General features: G+C 43.1%; 1 protein-coding gene across 2 annotated transcripts in view; it reads right to left on the reverse strand.

The window, feature by feature from the left end:
* Positions 1–696: 696 nt before the first annotated feature.
* dnajc24 (DnaJ (Hsp40) homolog, subfamily C, member 24) overlaps positions 697–19945 on the reverse strand; it is a 49420-nt gene continuing 30171 nt past the window's right edge. For both annotated transcript variants that reach the window (XM_073472578.1, XM_073472577.1), the window contains exons 4-5: positions 10527–10595; positions 697–4923 (exon numbers count right to left, since the gene is read on the reverse strand). In XM_073472578.1, the coding sequence (XP_073328679.1) occupies positions 4715–4923; positions 10527–10595 (278 nt within the window). In that variant the 3' untranslated portion in view covers positions 697–4714. The remainder of the gene's footprint in view (positions 4924–10526; positions 10596–19945) is intronic.

The raw sequence follows: 19945 nt of genomic DNA on the forward strand, positions 1-19945 counted from the left end.
CTGCGAAGGCCCTATTGTATCTGTAAGGATTGTTTATTATTCTTTTTTGTCCTCCCAAAGGATCGCATATTTGGCGGCCTGAACATACCCCAAAACTCACCAAACTTGGAACATACGTCACATGTGGTGAAAAATGTGATAATTCAACAGGACTCATGGGTCTCAAAGATTTAGGCAGGAATTATTTTTGACACCCCCCTTATGGCCATTTTGGTTCACAGCGGCCATTTTGTCAAACTTGAAGCCCCGCCTCCAACATCCACATACACTAATGAAATTCGGTATGCATAAGTATCATGACCAGATGCACCCTCTTGGACCCCTACCCTCAGTCCAAAGGGAAGTCTGCCATTTTGGTTCAAAGTTGAGATTTCGCTGCCATTTTCCCCCATTTCTATGGCTCGTACTTTATTTAACTTGTCCTACAGATTTGATGCCACAGACTTCACAGTCACTAAGTATCATCCTCATGCCTTGATGATGAAAAGTTGTCAAAAGCTTTCGCCTACGTTGTACCTGGTGGGCGTGGCCGTCAATTTCGATGCTTGGCCATTGTAGGAGCCATGTCAATTTATGGTGTGTGTTGGACACAAACTGTCCACTAGGTGGCTGTGTTGTGTTTTGGGTCACATGCATCTATTTAGGTAGGAACCTTCCATGGCAGCACACACTGGACACAGGAAGTCAGCCTCATATCAATCAATCAGACGCCATTTATATCGCACATTTCATACAAATACAATGTAGCACAAGGAGCTTCACACAATAAAAGCAAGCAAAACGAAACAGAAGTGAAACCAAAAGACACACACACACACTTTCTCTCACACATAACACATACATACATTTCTGACAGAAGCTTAATGAGGCACTATCTTTCACTCAGCTATGTGCTGTGACAACAAACATTATCCAATTTACATGACATTCACAGGTTGTTTTCTCCAAACCGTACACTACAACATGACATATAATTGATGGGTGAGCTCTAGGGCCACATAGTGGACACAGGCAAACTTGCCCTCTGTGTCTGCCCTCCGATCGCGCCACGGCCCGACGTATGTGGGGCGAGGGCCCGTTCATCGCTGCTTGCAGTTTTAATTCATATTATGTTTCGTCACATTTGCCAAATTCCTTCCTCACTTTCTGACTCTCCCCTGGAAGTTATCGCGACAGGCGACCAAATGAAGTGCTCCATTACCTTGAGTGATATTGTGAATTCCTCTGGGTTTGAGCATTGGGATATTGTAAGTACACAGCTCAACAAAAAACTTAACAAAGGTGTGGTCGTTTTTACACTAACATTGTAAAGCACAGCAATATTATGTCTAATAACTTAACTACTAACTTACTTAATATAAATGATCGAACCCTATAAAAATAACACTGAAGTTGTTATCAACCTGAAATGTCCTTCAATTAAAATGAGATGATTTTTAAATTAAATGAAATTTTTAAATGCCTGATATTAAAATTTTACAGTGTATGAAGAGGATAGAGGCAGGATTCTGGGGTGGGGTGTGTGTTTACTAGAAAGTGATCTAAAGCACTCTAATTGTAGGTGGTGTGTTGGTGAAAATGATTTTGTGTCCCAGCACATCCCAGCATGTCTGTGTGTGTCTGTCACATCAACATTCTATAAACCCCTCATTTAAACATCAGCTGTCACCCACCTCCACCAAACACCTTCACTATCAGTGTTTACGTAGAATCTGTCCTACACTGCTGACAACTACTGCTCATTCTGACATCCCTTCTGTCAAACCCTCACTTTCTCTGGATGGATGGATGGATGGATGGATGGATGGATGGATGGACGGATGGATTAGGGGGATAATAGATGAGAGATGATCATCAATCGGAGCCTCTGTCAGCTGTGACCTTTGCAGGCCGAGTGACCACAGAGAGAGCAGAGTCATTACAAGCCTTTGTCCTTTTGTGTGTCTGTCGCAGCCCCGCAGAGAGGAGAATAGCTCTGTCATTTAGGGCACCGGTTCTCAACCTGGGGGTCAGGACCCCCTAGATGGTCACAGGATAATTTTTCAGGGTCATATGATATAGTTTTATTATGCAAATGTTTGGCTTTTTTTTCTTGTTGCTTTTACTCCAGCTTCTGTTATAATTAATCACATGGACCACTGTTAAAATGGAATCTCATTCTTCAGTTTACCTCATCGCCACTGTATATTTCACATTATATCATTATTTTGGGAAAGAGGAATGTGTTCAAGATTTGGTGTGTTATTGCTGATCAACATTTATTCTGGAATCTGAATCTGGGTTGAGTTTATTACCATGTTGTAAAAGTAGTACATAGGCTGTAAAATAATGTACCTTAACATAACTTCTTTAACACAAATTCAATTTTGTAATACAAGGAACAAGGTGAGTTTACAAAAACAATTATATTTTTGTTACATATCAATCAATTCTAAAGAAAGAGTGAATATATATGAAATTAGTCTATTTTGACAGCTCACTTGCCTCCACCGGTAGGCAGAGGAGGAAGTGATAACAGAATTTAATTTTCTTGACAGCATACAATTTTAAATTTTTATTGTGAGATAAATATAAAAATGCTTGTGTACTGTGTGTTAAACAACAGCTTTTAAGGTTATTTACTTGTGGCCATAGCCAGAACTGTTATGGGGAAGCAGAGCTAAGTGGGCACTGCAGCGGTATGGGTGTCAACTCACTGTCAATGCGAAGACAGCCAGATATCAGCTGGAACGGGTGTATCTATACTGCGCAAAATGAGTACAGAAACATATTCAGATATTCAGAAACAATATGTATCAATACATCAAATATATGTAATAATAAGTGTAATATAATATGACAACAATCAGACATTAGTTTTTTATAAAAACCAACAGTTGCTAACCCACACCTGCACCATACCTGCCATGTGAGCAGGTGTTTCCTCAGCTCAAATCAAACAGCAATTCATTAAAAATGGAGGTATAATGATATGGTGATCTACACTCTGAAAGTAAAATCATTTCATTTTAATTCCAGAGTGCTTTTATCAAGAAATGCAGAAAGTAATGACAACAGTATGAAAATGTACATTGTCATCTGCTTTCTGGTTTTGAACAGAAACAGGCATCTGGTAGTTATGTATTTGTCTGTGTGTGATGTGGTTGATGAGCATCAGGTATGCTTATCAGCATCATGCCAGCTACGAGGCAGGTTCAGACATGTAACAAAGGACCCAAGTGTACAGACACTCCTCACGCTGAAGACAAGCCTCACACATACACTTTCCAGGGAATAGACTATTACCCTATACTGCTTTGGCATCACATTAGCTCAGACCCATCCCCATAATGGTATCACTGGTCCTCCTGTAAACCTCTGTCCACAGCACAGCAGTGGCTGTATTATCACACACACAGTAATATGTGGTACTGTGTAGCAAGTGTAATTACAATTGGCAGAAGATTCTATTTGGGCCTTTGGGGAAGTAATTGCATTTTAAGTGCTATACACAATATAAGGTAGACTGAGGGCAACAGTGACAATTTTGTTTACGATGTCATTATTATTTTTAAAAAAAAACTTTGACAAGTATGAGAGATCAGTTTGTCCATTGGGCAGAAACAGAGGGATCAACACAGCGCACATGTGCAAGTTTCATGGTTCTGTCTTGTTTCTGATTGGTGTAATTTGAGATGTTACAAATGACCCTCGTTTAAAATGTATAAGACAGCTTCTGATACATAAACATCAGAGATTTCTAAACCCAGGTCTCCAGACTGAGAGGTGAAAGACTTAAAGGTCCAATGTATAACATTCAGCCTCACTAGATGTCAGGAAACAACTATTTCTATGTAAAGATATGGTGGAGTAAAGACACCCTGAGCAGAGAGTGATATCACACTCTCCCTCTCTGTGTGTTATTATTATTATTATCATCATTATTGAGCTTCTCTTTTTGTTTTGTTTTGGAGCCAGTCTGGTAGTGCATGTTAGTGCATGTGAGCCCTCTCACTTCAAAACTGTTGGCCCCATTTATAGACACAGCGAGCAGGGTTGTGTGTGTTCTGATTTATGCCACTTTTGGGGACTAACACCAGAGTCAAGACTGCATTTGCATGAAAATAGGTCTACCTAACCTTCAACACTTTAAAAGTAGCCCAAGTCCACAGGAAAACCACGTGGACAAACCACAGACTTGGACTACTAAGTATTTTCATGCAAATGCAGTCTTGACTCTGGTGTTTGTCCCCAAAAGTGGCATAAATCAGAACACACATGCACGTGCCTTTACCCTCCATGTGGTGTTCACATCCATCACTGCTAATAAGCCATTTTTTACAAAAGGGAGGGCGGCTAAGTAACATTCACCTTCACACCCTAACTGCCTCATACATACACAGCCTGAAGTGATGGAGATTTGAACACAAAGTCTGAAATGAGAAGGGAACTTTTGTTCTAAGGACCCGAGTCTTGACCAGCATGTTGGCTGGTCTGATTCGCTCCCTTTTTCTACCAGCTGTGGAGCACTACACCCAGCTTATTCTTTTAATGTTTATAGCCTGTTGTCATTAATGTATTATGGTCTGGTACAGTATTTGCTCTTTTGTCTGTTATTATGAAGCACTTTGTGATGTCTACTCCTGAAAGGTGCTTTACTGTAAAAATACATATGTCATTGTTTAGTAGTCAGGCTCAGCAGTGTAAGAGGTGAAAGGTTTCCAAACAAGTATTATTATTGGCATTTTAACATTTGAGTCTTTGTATGTAATGACCATGTGATGTACACACTGAGGGAACAAGTATCACAGCAGACAACCACTCCTCTGTGCTCTTCTTCCTCTATATCATCCTGCTGCCTTCTTTTTGTTTCCTCTTCCACTTCTGCCCCTGAGATGACGTAGCCTCCTCCACAGCGACAGCTGTATGAGTGCACACCCTCATCTGAAATGACACACACTTACATTTAATAAGGAAAACTAAGGATGTACCTGCCTTAATCAAACAGTGAGCATGAATATGTATATATAATGATCTTGATATTTAACAGTGACTGAAAAATAAAATACAATAATTCAAGAGATGTAATGACTGGATTATTTTGCTATGCATACCATTAGAAGAAGAATCTGAATATAAATTAATAAACAATATTGCAACGGGATCACACAAACCATGATTCCCGTCAACATGTTAACATTCTGACCCATGAATACTCACTAATGATTTTTACATTATTACAGGACATGACGTCCATCTTTGAACTATGCCTTCATTTTGATCTTAACTACACACCTGTAAAGTTTAGTGACTGTATCTTGCACAGTTGTGATGCTATCGCACTGACAACAATGTGTTGACAGACAGACTGACAGCTGGCAAATTATTCAAAACTGTAGTTCTGAGTTAGTAGTTCCCACTACAATAGGTGTCTCCAGGACCACATTTTGCCATGACACACACACACACACACACACACACACACACACAGTGGTGCTTGAGGAAAGGATTTATCCTCCAAGGCCCATAAAAATCCATGCAAACTTCATACGAATCTGACTAGTTAAAAAACAGATTGATCCATCATTGGGTCCAGCAGGGTAAAGATCTTATGAACTAGTGAGAATGACAGGAGTGAACCATAGGTTTCAGACAGCCTGTTCCAGCAGCCAGGTTTGAATTTGAACATTGTTTAAATGTAGTGGAAGAGTTGCTTTCATTTTGCATAAGCAGGTTGCATCATACGAGTCAGTTGCAGTGTAGTCAAGATAGAACTTAAAACTGACACATGATTTGATATGCCTTATTAATTGTTGTCATGGAAATGATTAAAAAGATAGACTAATGCCAGAGAAGAGCATGAGCATGCTCAGTATTGTGAGGTACCCGTATATTTATACATACATGAGGGCACGAGTGCAACCATTTTCTGCAAGGCTGCCCAGGATGGCATTATTGGATTTTCATTTAATTTTCTTGCATTTTTTGTCATTTAGTCCCTTTACTTGTCAGTTATTTAATTAGAAAACATTCACTCTGGTTAAATTGACCTTAAACAGTTTCAATAAATTTTCCAGACAATTTACTGTATAATCATATTGTTGAAATTCAATGGGGATATTAATTGATTATTGATTATTAATCAAGTTATTAATGTTAATCAATGAAATGTATGTTATTACTATTCATTAATAATCACCGGAGCACCACCCTGGAATCAGGGATCAATAATCAAATGATATGCTTTTAGTCTCAATGCCTGAAATTTATTACAAATTGTTAATATTACAAAAATATCAATAATGAGGGAAATAGAAGGCGTAAATCCGAACACTGGACTTCTCAACCAGCTGTTATTATAATATCAAGTTGTGCAAAATAATCACAGGAAAATGCTCAATTATAATCAACAGTGTTTATTAATGCTTGTCCTCCATCCACAAACCTCTTACTTTAACAAACAACAGTCGCTAACTACAACTAGCACATCTACAAAGCAACATAAGCAAGCACAGATATAGGAATGGACGTAGACCTGTATGTGTGTGTGTGTGTGAAAATGGCCGACAATGAGTCCTTTGAAAAGAATACAAAAATGGCCGAACCGGACGTTGGACTACAAATTAGCGGACGTGACGTAGGGAAGTCACGTTCGTAAGACTACAAAAATGGCCGGAACTTGACTTTGAGAAGTCACGTTCATAAGACTACAAAAATGACTGGAACGTGATTTGGAGAAGTCACATTCGTAAGACTACCAAAATGGCTTGAACGTGATTTGGGGAAACCACGCGTGGACACGAATTCAAAGGTGATGATATTGATTTTGCTGACTCATGTACCTTCAATTCAAAAATGGCAGACTGAATACGTCAACCAAAGGTAGTCACTCTAACGAGCACGCGAGATTTGAAACAATGGCAGGGGTTACACCACCATTGGCCTCATATGTACTTTGATTGCACACAAGATGGATTTAGAGGGAAAGTGACTCACTGTTCCAAGAAAGGTAGCCGTGCTACCAAGAGGCGTCCGCCTCTAAAGTGATGAATGGAAAATACTACAAGTCACATGTATCTTGTGCTATAGCGGGTAGAGCCCGACCGATATATCGGCTGGCCGATATTAGGCATTTTCCAAACTATCGGTATCGGCATTTATAATGGCCGATAAATTAATATTTAAAAAATAAAATATAAATGGACAAAACACCCTTCAACCATGTTATGAGTGTTGGCGTTGTATAGTTTGTCCACCAGAGGACACTCTACAACATCCCTGTTGGCAACACTCGTGTTTAGAACGCCACAAACCCAGTTACCCACGACTGAGATCAAAGGTGAAGTTTGTTCATGGTAAGTAACTGTCACGAGAAATACATTGCTTGAATAACAATTAAAATAACATCCCCATCAGTTCTCTTAACTCAAATAAGCATGACAAAATCTGTGACTACCATGTCCAGTTTTGCTGCTGTTACGTGTAAGCCGAACGTGAAACGGAATTAGCCAGTAGCAGTGTTCACAGTGTGTATATCTTAGCCAGATCACATCACTGTTCACACTGTCTAATAAACACAATGTGTCTGAATTAAAATAACTGTCCTGCCATACCTACGTCTTTTCGGACCAGAATTCCAGTCCAGCCACCCCCAGTGATGAATTACCACCCTGCCCTTTATTCTAATCTGCAGCTGGTCTCATCAACAAGCCTCCCCAGTGGACGTCTGTCTCGATACATTACATCCGCTGACATCTTTGACCATCATCCCATCAAATATACTCTGTGTTGTGAACTTTTGTCCATCCCATGGTGAAGAGCTTTGCACAAAACTGTACAGCTTTTCGAGTCTAAAACAAACATACTTGCAATAGTATTTCTTATAGCATTTCCTTTTATTTTAATTTTAATTTTTGTGTTCTATATTTATAGTCTTGACTGTTGCAGTAATTAGCCTTCATTTATTATGCACCAGACACCAAGGCAAATTCCTTCCTACAAAAAAGGAGTGACAGTTTAGTGTTCACTATTGCACTGATATTTTTGTAAATTTTGAAAACTTTGTAATAAATGGGGAACCATGAAAGACTGTTTGTGTTGACAATAACTGAAATAAAACATTCCAACCTGCTGGAAAGGCTTTTATGCCAGCTTTACTCAACTGTAGTTTACAGTTGTTGTTCAGTATGCCTGCTTCCACAGACGTGTGTTTGTTACACCAGTAGAATAAGCTGTTCTCAGATTTTAGTATCAATGTATACCTCCAAAAGTTTTATTTAGCACTTATTGTGTAAGAAAAGAGAGCAACAATGAAACTTAGGGAATGGTGAATATATGAGTAAATAATTAAATTCATAGTAGACAACACAGACAACAACTTGCAACAATGAATTTGCAATGAAACAAATCAAATATATAAAATAAATAACAAAAGGGGTTTGAACTAAACATTGAGAAGGGGGGAAATACTGCACCCCATTCGTTTGAAGCAAGTGGCTGGGAATTACAAATAGGTCCTTTTATTGATACTGCAAGATAAAATCATATATATTCTGTGACAGGTATGTAGAGTATACATGTATAAAAACATAAGTACCAAGTGATTGATAAACAATGAATTATACATTTCGAGCGTGAACAATTTAGGGGGACATAATAGTAGAAATGGAATATTCAAAGTTATGATTTCATTAATGTCAAATCACCTGAAATTTAGAATCATTCTGTTTACGTTACCTTAGAATGAGCCTTTTATGTCTAAGAACAGAGCGTGTCCTCTTTCATGGAGTCCGCCATGTTGCAACACCATGTTTCTACAGTAGCCCAGAACAGACAAACCAAACCCTGGCTCTACAGAGGGCATCTCATGTTTTTCAAGTTCTTAGAAGCCACCATAAAGGAGAGTGAGATGAAGGGTACTTTGCTTGTTGCATTATGCAACCACACCACTATGTCAGTAAATGCTACACACTGGTCGTTTAAATGATGTTAACATATCAACTAATGAGTGAGCGTAAGATGGAAAAGCATTGTATTTTATGTTAGGCAGTTCATTACTGGCTCTTTGCTGAACAATGCAGTTTAATGTAGAGCCCTCTCTTCCCCATATTACACGGACAATGCACTAGGTCAAAAGACACTCTGTGACAATGTTTTGCTTACAAACTACTTACTTAATCTGTTCTGTAGTAATAAGGAAGACTAGGGCTGGGCGATATGGCCAAAACTGTTATCACAATATGTTTTTTTATATTGATCGATGTCGATAATTATCACGATATACAGTATATTTAACAATAATAATGTTGAATTGACAGTTTTAAGAATATTTTCCTTAGGACAGAACCCAAAACCAACCAGAAGGTTCATTATGGTTTATAAAATACAATTATTTATTGTCAGAATGAATAGGTGGCAAACATTCAACAGAACCAACCAACCAAATGGCTTTATGTTAAACACCGGATAAATAAAATGATGAATATGTACAACAAATGGCTTGTTTCAAATGTGTCTTAAACATTTTAGAGGTAGTATAGTGAACTGAACATTGATTAAAGAAAATAAAATCAAAAGGTAAATGTTGAGGATGATTATGCTACTGTATTATTTGAATATTGCACATTCTTGAGCTTGCAGGTAGTTGTTCAGTTCAGCTTTAATGCCTCCTGTTCTGTAAGACCTGATGTGGTTCAGACGTGCGACCAGACCACATATCAGTGGTGACATCTCTGAGCTGCTCCTCCAACTTTACCCTACACTCTGCGTAGAGCTGATTTTTCAACCGTGCTTATAGGCATCATATCTTTAGCGATACAGTACGTAACTGCTGGTTCTGTCTTTGTGGCGCTTCGGTTTCTTCTCATATGGGGTAATGTCTGAAAAAGCAGCAGCAACTGTTGGTTGTCGAACTGAAGTTTGACCAGTAGAAGCAGTGGGGTCGGGCTGGTGGCTACTTGAGGGGAGGCTGACCACCAGTTCTGCTGAGGACTGGTCGCCGACACATTTTGCACCTAATGCTGGTCTGTCCTTTGTCAGACTTCAGGTAGCCGAACTATTTCTAAATAACCGAAGTGGTATGACCTTTCTTCGGTACAATTTCTTCGTCTTTGTCAGTTTCCTTGCACTCGGTTTGCTAGTCGGACCGCTCATTGTCTTGTGTCGGCTAGACACACAGGTGGTCACCGTCATTCTGAGTAGTTGTGAGTGGGAGGGGCCAGAAACATGCATCAACCACATGCATCTGTTTCTCTGCTGTGTGATTGGCTGGTGATGTAGTGTTTTCTAGGTAAAGGAAAACGGACTCAAAAATAACTATCGAAAATAAATGTCATAAATTTATCATAGTTATCGTGGAAAATTTTATCATGAAAATAATCGAGATTGTTTTATCACCCAGCCCTAAGGAAGACAATGCAAAAGACTCAGTGGTGAGTTTAGTGAAAGACTAACTAGTTACAATGTAGCGAGTGTTGATTTTACACTCAAGCTAGTGATGAAACGTGACTTTTTGTGTATGTGTTTTAGTGTACATGGTGTGTAGTTACCCTGGTCCCAGGTCATGTCCTCCAGATAGACTGTAGAATCCATTGGCCAGTCCTGTTTCAGTTCCTGTGCTGGAGGAAAAATGCATTAGTATTATAGAAGTGGTAGAAGGAAGACTAGCAGCATTATGTAAAGGTATTGCGACTTCACATTTATCAGTCTGTATCCAGAGACTGGATAAGGCAGGACTGGAGCAGAGACTTACATTGCAGTTTATTTTACTAAAGACCTCAAAAGGTTTCTCCCAAAAATTATTTTCTGACTGAAGCCGATGAGATATGCCGTTATATACCATATAAGCCTAAGAGCTTCACATTTGAGCTGTGACATTAACAGTTATAGTGTTGCTTGCAAGGGGTATATTTCACCTCTTGGACAAATTATAAGCTGTCCCAGAATAAATTTCCATTGCTACACTGATGATACTCAGCTGTACGTGTAAACCAACGTTTCTGTTGGTCCTTGTGTCCTGGAAGATGCAAATTCTGGTCAAATATGATCTGTTTAATGAGCTTAAAACAATTCACTGAGACTGATGACCTCTGATGCCATGCATCACCAACCAAAAGCATTGAATTTTATGACCTGAAAATGAGACTCAACAAACAACTATAGCCGAAGAATAGAAAGATAGTTAATTGTGGTAACAATTACGGTATGTAATGATAAATGACGTTAACACGTCATATAGAGGAGAAACATCTGGACATGCATTGATGGTTAGACCTTTTGATCTGGTGATGAATGTTGCACAGTATTGTTCCATTTCATTTCTGTAATTAGATAATGTATAGGTTTTGATTGTTAGGACGGTACATCAGTTAACTCTGCTTTTGAGTTTATGTCAGGAGGGCACACATTCTACATTATATCTTCTTTATTATATGACATCTTAGTGTCCTCACACTCTCACCCCCCAATTGTTCGTAACTGCCTGAAAAAAGTCACTACACCATTGCTGAAAATCTGCTATTACTAAGGTTGTAAAAATTGTCCAGCCTCTCATAAAACATTGGGACCTCACAACATGGTCCTAGCAATAGACAGGACTGCATGTAAACCAAAGCCTAACATGCAGCCTCCACGCGCTAACAAAGCCTGAAAACAAAAGGAAAGTACGCCAAAACCAGCATCCATTAAATCCCGCCTGGTTGCTACATTTTTCCAGGTTTGAATCTACCTTCTGAGGTGTCTGCTGTTAGATGCAGCATATTTATACAAATGGTTTGTATTATGAAGATATATTGGAATGTTAGTTGCTGTTTGGGCCTTCCTGACTTGGAGGTTATTTGGTTAGGGGTACCAGAATGCTGACATGATGGTGCTGTGGTCAAGGTAACATATATCAAATGTTAGGTCAGCAGAGTCATGGAAGTCCTGGGTCAGAGGTGAAGAGACATATGGTGGGGCATCCCTAAAGAGGTGCCTCTATTCTTATCTGTCCCTCTCTTAATGTGAACCATATGTGGTAACTAAGTTTTTGACCAGAACAAGCTCGATATATAAGGAGCTGTCTGCATATTTTCGTCAGAGTTTCATTATTCGGCTGGAGGCTCTCCAAGTAGATTACGATACTGAACTTATTGTAATAAATTTGTTATACAACTAAGACAGTGTCGGCGGAGTTTTTCTTCAAACATCTTCAACTGCATCGCCACAGAATATACAACAAAACTTGGCATCACAAACTATCAGGACGTCTTTGTGGCCGCGGCGCAGCTGGACGCAGCCCTGCTTTCCTCCTCTCATCCAAGGTGAGCCTACACCGTTACGCTGTTTGGGGGGATGAGGTTTGACTGGAGCTGTCACTGGCTGTGTTGGTTTTCGGTCGCACCGAAAAGATTCTGTGTGGGTGAATGTGTGTCATGCTGTGTTGATGTTTGCGGGTGAAGTTCCGTTTAAATTTGTTTTGCTCTCCATTGTTTTACTGCGTTGCGGATAACGCAGTAGGGGGGAGTGATGGTAGAGTAAGAGTTAAGAATAAAAAGTAGAAGGGAAATGTTTGTGTAAAGGGTAAAGGCAAGGAGCCTAACAATGAGTAACATTAAGTGAGTTAAAAAACTATGCAGGGTTAATGAAGAAGAGGGGCCACAAGCTTCTCAAACCATAAGACGTGTAAATTAGCCGCTGCGTGAAAGTTGAATAAGTGGAATTGAAGGGAAAACCTGGTACCAGGTGTATAACCAGAAATAAGGAAATAAGGATTTAAGGAAGCCACAGATTTGGATAAAAGCCCTCTGGGAGGAGGTTTTAGACGGGCCTAAAACCTGAATATTTCACTAGGTGAGTTCAGGTTGGTTATAAGCAAATAACTGGAAGTGTAGAGGAAAATATTTGTAGATAAATGCCCTCTCTGGCGCTGGCTGACGAGCCACGACTGATGCCGTTTTGTCAGATATTCTACACTTCAAAGGTAGCAAAAATTTAGATATAAGGGAGAAAAAGGAATAAGGAATAAAAATCCAGTCTATTATTCCTGCAGAAGGAGGACTTTCATCAGAGAACAAGCTGGATTAACGAGGCGGACGAACACACTAACTGTCAGTAGGTGATTTGTTAATTTTTAACAGGGGGGATGGCCCAGTGGGAGCACCACCCTGCCCCGACACACCTATGTACACCTCCCAAAGGAAATTGTTGCAGGACGCCTTAACCATAACTGACATTTCTAATTCTACAATTCCATTTTATCCAGTTATCTTCCTTCTCTCCCTACTACAATTGTCTTTTTATAACTGTATTAAAGTAACAAGTAAATACACCTTTAAATTGTATGCAGCGTGTGCAAACTTCCCTGCTCCACCGTATTCGGGACGACGTCGTCACGTTGCCGAACGTCACCGGAAGGACCCGAGTAGTCCCGAGTGAACACGAGAGCGACATAACAACCCCGAAGGAAGTAAACAACACACCTGTAGGATGCTGCACACCTCACCTACGATTATGACGTTGTTGAGCGGAGCATAGTCATAGCCGACAACGCCATCAACGCCGTCACTTTGTGTTCGTTGTGCGTGAGTACAAAGTAAGTTTGCATCCGCTGTTTATTGTTATGCTGTTTCTGATGTGCGTGGTGTTGATCCGGACCGGCCGCCATGTTGTAATGCGTGCTCTTGCACACAACGTTTCATATGTGTGATATATTACCACAGACTGACTAATATGTTAGCTTTCCTTTACATATGTGTTTTAGACATATGACACTGTTTTGATTGTGTGTTTAATACCTCGGATGGTCATTATATCCGATGATGTTCATGTTCAATACAACTGCTGTGTGATGTTGTATTGATGCGATGTGAGGCGCCCCCGTGCGGCCATGACAGAGTATTATTCTGACCTCAGATGTTATGCTCACTGCATTCTTTGTGTAGCATCGTATGTCTGTTTAATTTACAATCATAGTACTTTATTTCAGTAACATACTAATATATATGTGTTGGTTCTTTATTTGTATACCTCAGGAAACCACAACAAGCTCATCCTGTACACTGTTCCTGTGTAAGATTAATAAAGAAGGGTTAAAGAAACCTCTGGAGTCGCTGCAGTTTTTCTAACCGAAGACTAAGGCCAGACTGTGTACGCCAGCATCCAAAATATAATCTACAAGTGGTCCTTCGAGCCGGATGTACACAAGCTGCGCCATGGCTACAGGGTGTGACGCATTCCCGGACATCTGGAGGACTACGAGCTCAGCTACCCGTTCCAACCCCTTCATCCCACTATGACAAGGACAGTGTCGCCGACGACATCAACATATGTCGCACCACCCAACACGGGAGGACTCCTTCACTATCCAGCGTCCACATATCAGCCCTACGAGAGCCCTGATGATAGACTTCAGCGCCTAGAGGCACGCTAGCAGAGTGTGAGACACCAAATGAGAGAGCTGGAGGCTGAAATGGACAATGTCAGACTCACTCCTCACCCTCAGGTTGGCTACACTCACCCCACATATCGCTCACAACAATATGCTGCAGATATGCCTCAGTACGGTAGCCTGCCCCATCTAGAGAGGATGTATCCCAGCCCCACTGGGATGGCACAGTATCCATCTGCATCACACATGCCAGCTCCGATATCGCCCTTCTCTCAAGATCAGGACACAGCTGCAGCCTCATCAATGCACGCTGTGCCTTCTGCTGCACTGACAGGGGCTGTGGACCACACGTCTGCTGCACTGCTGGACGATGATGTGGATCACGCGTCAGACGCTGAATCGACACAATCAGCTCCCATATCCCAGACAAGACGAGTGGATTTAGTGGCCTCCGTTCCATCAGCAGCTATTCACCAGGTAAGCCCCTGTAACATTGGCCCCGCCCGCACAACCTGTGCCTCCAGTATACATGATACAACCGACTCCCACTACCTCACTGGCGCCACCTGCAGTCTCCGCAGCTCTTGCCCCGCCGGTCCAGACTGCACCTGCCACATCACGACCAGCATACAGCGCACCCAGGTATTGGCGGCCTCCTCCTCAACCATATCTCTATCCTTCTGTACAACATCTTGCTCCTCCTGTCCAACACTACAATCCTCAGCAGCCGCCTGCACCTGTGCGGCCACCAGATAACTCTAATGCACCAGGTGTTTTAGAGATGGTTATTGCTTCATCATTTGGCATTCCCAAGCCCAAACTGACTGTTTTTACCTCAGGGAGGGAAAGTGACTTTCTGCTGCTTAAAAAGGGCCTAGACAGTGTCCTTGGGCCCCACAGACACTTAAGTGAAGACTACAAGTACCAAGTCCTTCTCGACCACCTCAGATTCCCTGCTGCTCTTCAGATAGCCAAGCGGTTTATCAACAGTGCAACGCCATACACTACTGCCATGCAAGCCCTCATTCAGAGATATGGTCAGCCCAGACAGCTCGTGCAGGGAGAGCTCAATGCCATCCTGAACGCTCCACCAGTGAAGGCTGGAGACTATCAAGGTATTGAAGATTTTGCAGCATCAGTTGGAACACTCGTGGGCATGTTAAGCACAATGCAGGGTCCCTCATCTTCAGAACTGCTGTGTGGTTCTCACGTTGACACACTGCTCACTAAGCTGCCTGCTAACTTCAGAGATGCCTTTGCTGAACACTGCTTCGCTAGGGGAATCATCCAGAGTGGCAGTGACAGGACATATACTCTTCCAGATCTGGCAGAATGGCTTGAGAGGAAAGTCCAAACACTGCAGGTATCCCGTCGAATAAGTGCGTGTCCAGAACCCACACATGCTGACAACCGGGAGCGCAGATCAGCAAAGCAGCCAAGGGTGAAGTCCGCGACTATTCTCCTGGGTAACCACCAGGGGGCTCAGCAACCTAATCCAGCTCCTGCATCAAGCACCCCACTACAGTCTAAGAAGCGTGACAGGTTTAAGCCCTATTGCCCTTACTGTAATAACCAAGAGCATTACCTCAACACCTGCGGTGACTTTGCTAAACTCACAAACAATGCAAAGGCTGACTGGATAAAGGAGAGAAAAGGAGGCTGGAGGTGTGGGAGAGGACACACACCCGACAACTGCACTTTGAAGAAGCCATGTTCGACTTGTGATAAACAACACCTCACTGTGCTCCATGATGTGGCACAAACAGAGACTGTCCTGACTGTGAGTACATCCCCCAGCATGATTTACATGGACCAAAGCAGCCATTCAGGTCGAGTGATGCTGAAGGTTGTCCCAGTACACCTGCACAAGGGGAAGAAAACACTCAGTACTTACGCTGTTCTGGACGACGGATCTGAACAATCATACTACCAGCTGCAGTGTGTCTCCTTGGTCTCAAAGGTAAGGAAGAAATCTTGTCTCTGAGGACTATTAGACAGGAAAAGGTGCAGTTAAAGGGAGCTACAGTTTCACTCAAAGTGTCACCCCTGATGAAGAGAGGGATGAAACACGACCTTCAACATGCCTTCACAGCAGCAGAGTTGAATCTGGCTGAACAATCATGTGCTGCTGACAACCTGAAACGGAGCTACCAGCACTTGAGAGACATTCCATTGCACTCCTATAATAAGGTCAAGCCTATGCTACTCATCGGTTCTGACAACCCTCGCCTGATAACACCAGTAACCCCAGTTCGGTCTGGCCCAATCGGTGGCCCTGTAGCTGTGTGCACGGCTCTGGGATGGGCTGTGCAGGGACCTGCCACCTTCCTGCAGCATTCATCGGGTGAGCACAGCTGTCTTCATTCTTCATTCCTCTCCCCCTCGGAAGAGCTACATCAGAATGTTGAAAGACTCTGGCAGCTAGACACATTGCCATTCAGAAACAGTAAGGAGGTGATCCGCTCTGGTGAGGACAAAGCAGCTATGGAACAACTGGAGCAGAAGATCATCAGAGTCACAATCGACGGTGTGTCCCGCTACGCTACTCCATTGTTGCATAAACCAAACGCAGCCACTCTCCATGCTCCACCTACGGCCGTGATGGCTCTCCTCAGAGCAACAGAGCGCCGCATTGCTACCAACGCTGAACAATCTGCAGTGTGTAACGAGGAGATACACAAATTGGAGAAAGCTGGATATACTGTCAAGATCAACGCTGATGAGGTGAGCAGTTCAAAGGAGTCATGGTTCCTCCCTCACCATCTTGTTTATCATAATGGTAAAGCCAGAGTTGTCTTCAACTGCTCATTCAACTATCAACAAGCCTGCCTCAATAACAACCTTCTTCCTGGTCCTACCTTGAGTGCACCATTGCTTGGTGTGCTACTGAGGTTCAGAGAACACGCTGTGGCCATCAGTGGAGATATACGTGGCATGTTCCATCAAGTGCGTCTCCTCTCAGAAGACCAGCCACTCCTCCGCTTCCTGTGGCATGATGGTGAAAGAGAGCGCAGCCCAGATGTCTACGAGTGGCGTGTTTTACCATTTGGGACTACCTGTAGCCCATGCTGCGCAACCTATGCTTTGCAGCGTCATGTGCAAGAACACAGTGAGGGCAATGAAGACGTTGTCCAATCTGTGCTGCAAGCATTTTATGTAGACAATTGTCTCCAGTCTCTGCAGTCTCAGGATCGAGCCAGACAGCTCATCGACAAGATGAGAGCTCTCCTTGACAGTGGAGGCTTTGATATGAGACAGTGGTCCAGCAACACGCCTGAGGTTATCGCCCATCTACCTCCCGAAGCCAGATCAGCAGGATGTGAGCTATGGCTGACTGCAAATAAGATCGACCCCCAGGAGTCAACACTCGGTCTCCTGTGGCGCTGCAGACCTGACACTCTTGGCTACAAACACCGAACCAACCCAGTGACTGAACCGACCATGAGATACGTATATCGGGTTTTAGCCAGTCAATACGACCCTCTGGGCTACATCATACCTTATACCACGCGTGCCAAGGTCCTGGTTCAAGCCCTGTGGAGAAAAGAGAGAGGATGGGATGAGCCGATTGTGGACAGTCTCCTCCTCGTATGGCAAGCGTGGGAGAGCGAGCTCTCACAGCTACAGCGCATCACACTGCCACGTTGCTACACCGCTGATGTTCCTACTGACACTCCTGTTGAACTGCACATCTTCTGTGATGCCTCAGAGAAAGCCTACGGTGCAGTGGCATACATGAGGGTTGAAGACAGTGAAGGAAAAGTACAGGTGGCATTTGTGATGGCAAGGTCGCGTGTAGCACTGAAGAAACAACTTTCAATACCTCGCCTGGAGCTGTGTGCGGCCCTGTCAGGTGCACAAGTAGCCAAGGTCCTGCACAAGGAACTGACTCTGCTGGTAAAGAAAACAACATTGTGGACAGATTCCACAACCGTTCTGCACTGGATCCAGTCTGAATCTCAGCAGTACAAGGTGTTTGTGGGGACACGCATAGCAGAGATACAAGACCTAGTTGGAGCAGACAACTGGAGATATGTTCCTTCAGAAGAGAATCCTGCTGACGACATCACCCACGGGAAACATCTCGCAGATCTAGTGAAGCCCAACCGCTGGACATGTGGCCCGACTTTCCTCCACCAGCCTCCAGCCGAGTGGCCAACTAATCCTGCTGTGAGTTCCACAACTACACCAGTTGAAGAAACCCGTGATACCATCTTCTGTGGAAACATCACAGTAAGCAGCCTTCCAGTCCCAGATATAACTCAGTTTAAATCATGGTCAAAACTGGTAGACGCCACATTCCAGTCCCTACACGGGGCGGCTGCTCTACCCATGACTGCAGCCGACGGGGTCAACACAGAAGTTGTCATCTTGAAGAGAGCACAACAGGAGAGTTTCCCGGTGGAGTTTACTGCACTGCAAGCAGGTAAACCTCCCAGCTCTAATAGCAGCTTGCTGTCTCTATCCCCTGTCTATGACAAAGATGTGGAGCTGATAAGGGTCGGAGGTCGACTTCGAAAGGCAGAGAAGCTAGAAGAGGACACCATTCATCCTATCATCCTGGCACCAAACCACCATGTCACAAAGTTGCTCATACAGGACTATGACAATCGGTTGCTTCACGCAGGTCCTGACCATGTGTTTGCAGAAATAAGGACATACTGGATCATTCGTGGACGTCAAGCCGTCAAAAAACATCAGTATAGCTGCACAGAGTGCCGCAAATGGCGCAGCAAGCCTGTCATTCCACAGATGGCCGACCTGCCAGCTGCTCAGTTGCGCATCAACCAACCGCCGTACTGGTCTACTGGAGTAGATTGTTTTGGTCCATACACCATCAAAATAGGCCGCAGACATGAGAAGAGGTGGGGTATCATCTTTAAATGCCTCACTACTCGGTGTGTGCACCTGGACCTTCTGTGCAGCATGGACACTGACTCCTTTTTGCTTGCCTTACGACGCTTTGTGGCAAGAAGAGGGAAGCCATTTGAAATCCTCTGTGACCGAGGCACTAATTTCCGGGGAGGAGACAGAGAGCTGCAAGAAGCCTTCGCTGCACTTGAGCCAGCACTAAAGGACCAGCTTGCTGAGCAGAGCATCAGCTTCAGGTTTAATCCACCACTTGCACCTCATTTCGGCGGTGTTTGGGAGAGAGAGATCAAATCTGTAAAAGCTTCCCTGCAAGTAGTCCTGAAAGACCAAGTGCTCCCAGAGGAAGTCCTCATGACGGCCCTGATAGAAGTTGAGGGGATTCTCAACTCTAAGCCCCTGGGCTATGCTACATCAGACATCGCAGATCCCGACCCCATAACGCCAAATCTCCTACTCATGGGGCGGCGGGACGCATCACTACCACAAGCTGTGTATCACAACAGTGACCTGCTTGGACGTCGCCGCTGGAAACACAGCCAAGTGCTGGCAGATCACTTCTGGCTCCAGTTCACTAAGAACTATCTCCCTAACCTTCAACATCGTCGGAAGTGGCATAATGCTACTGTGGACCTTACTCCAGATCAGGTGGTCATGATCATTGACCCACAGCTGCCAAGAGCACTGTGGCCAGTTGGGAGAGTCACCAAAGTGATCCCCAGCGATGACGGC

The sequence above is a fragment of the Pagrus major genome, chromosome 8 (genome assembly GCF_040436345.1).
Source record: "Pagrus major chromosome 8, Pma_NU_1.0".
NCBI classification, from domain to species: Eukaryota; Metazoa; Chordata; class Actinopteri; order Spariformes; family Sparidae; genus Pagrus; species Pagrus major.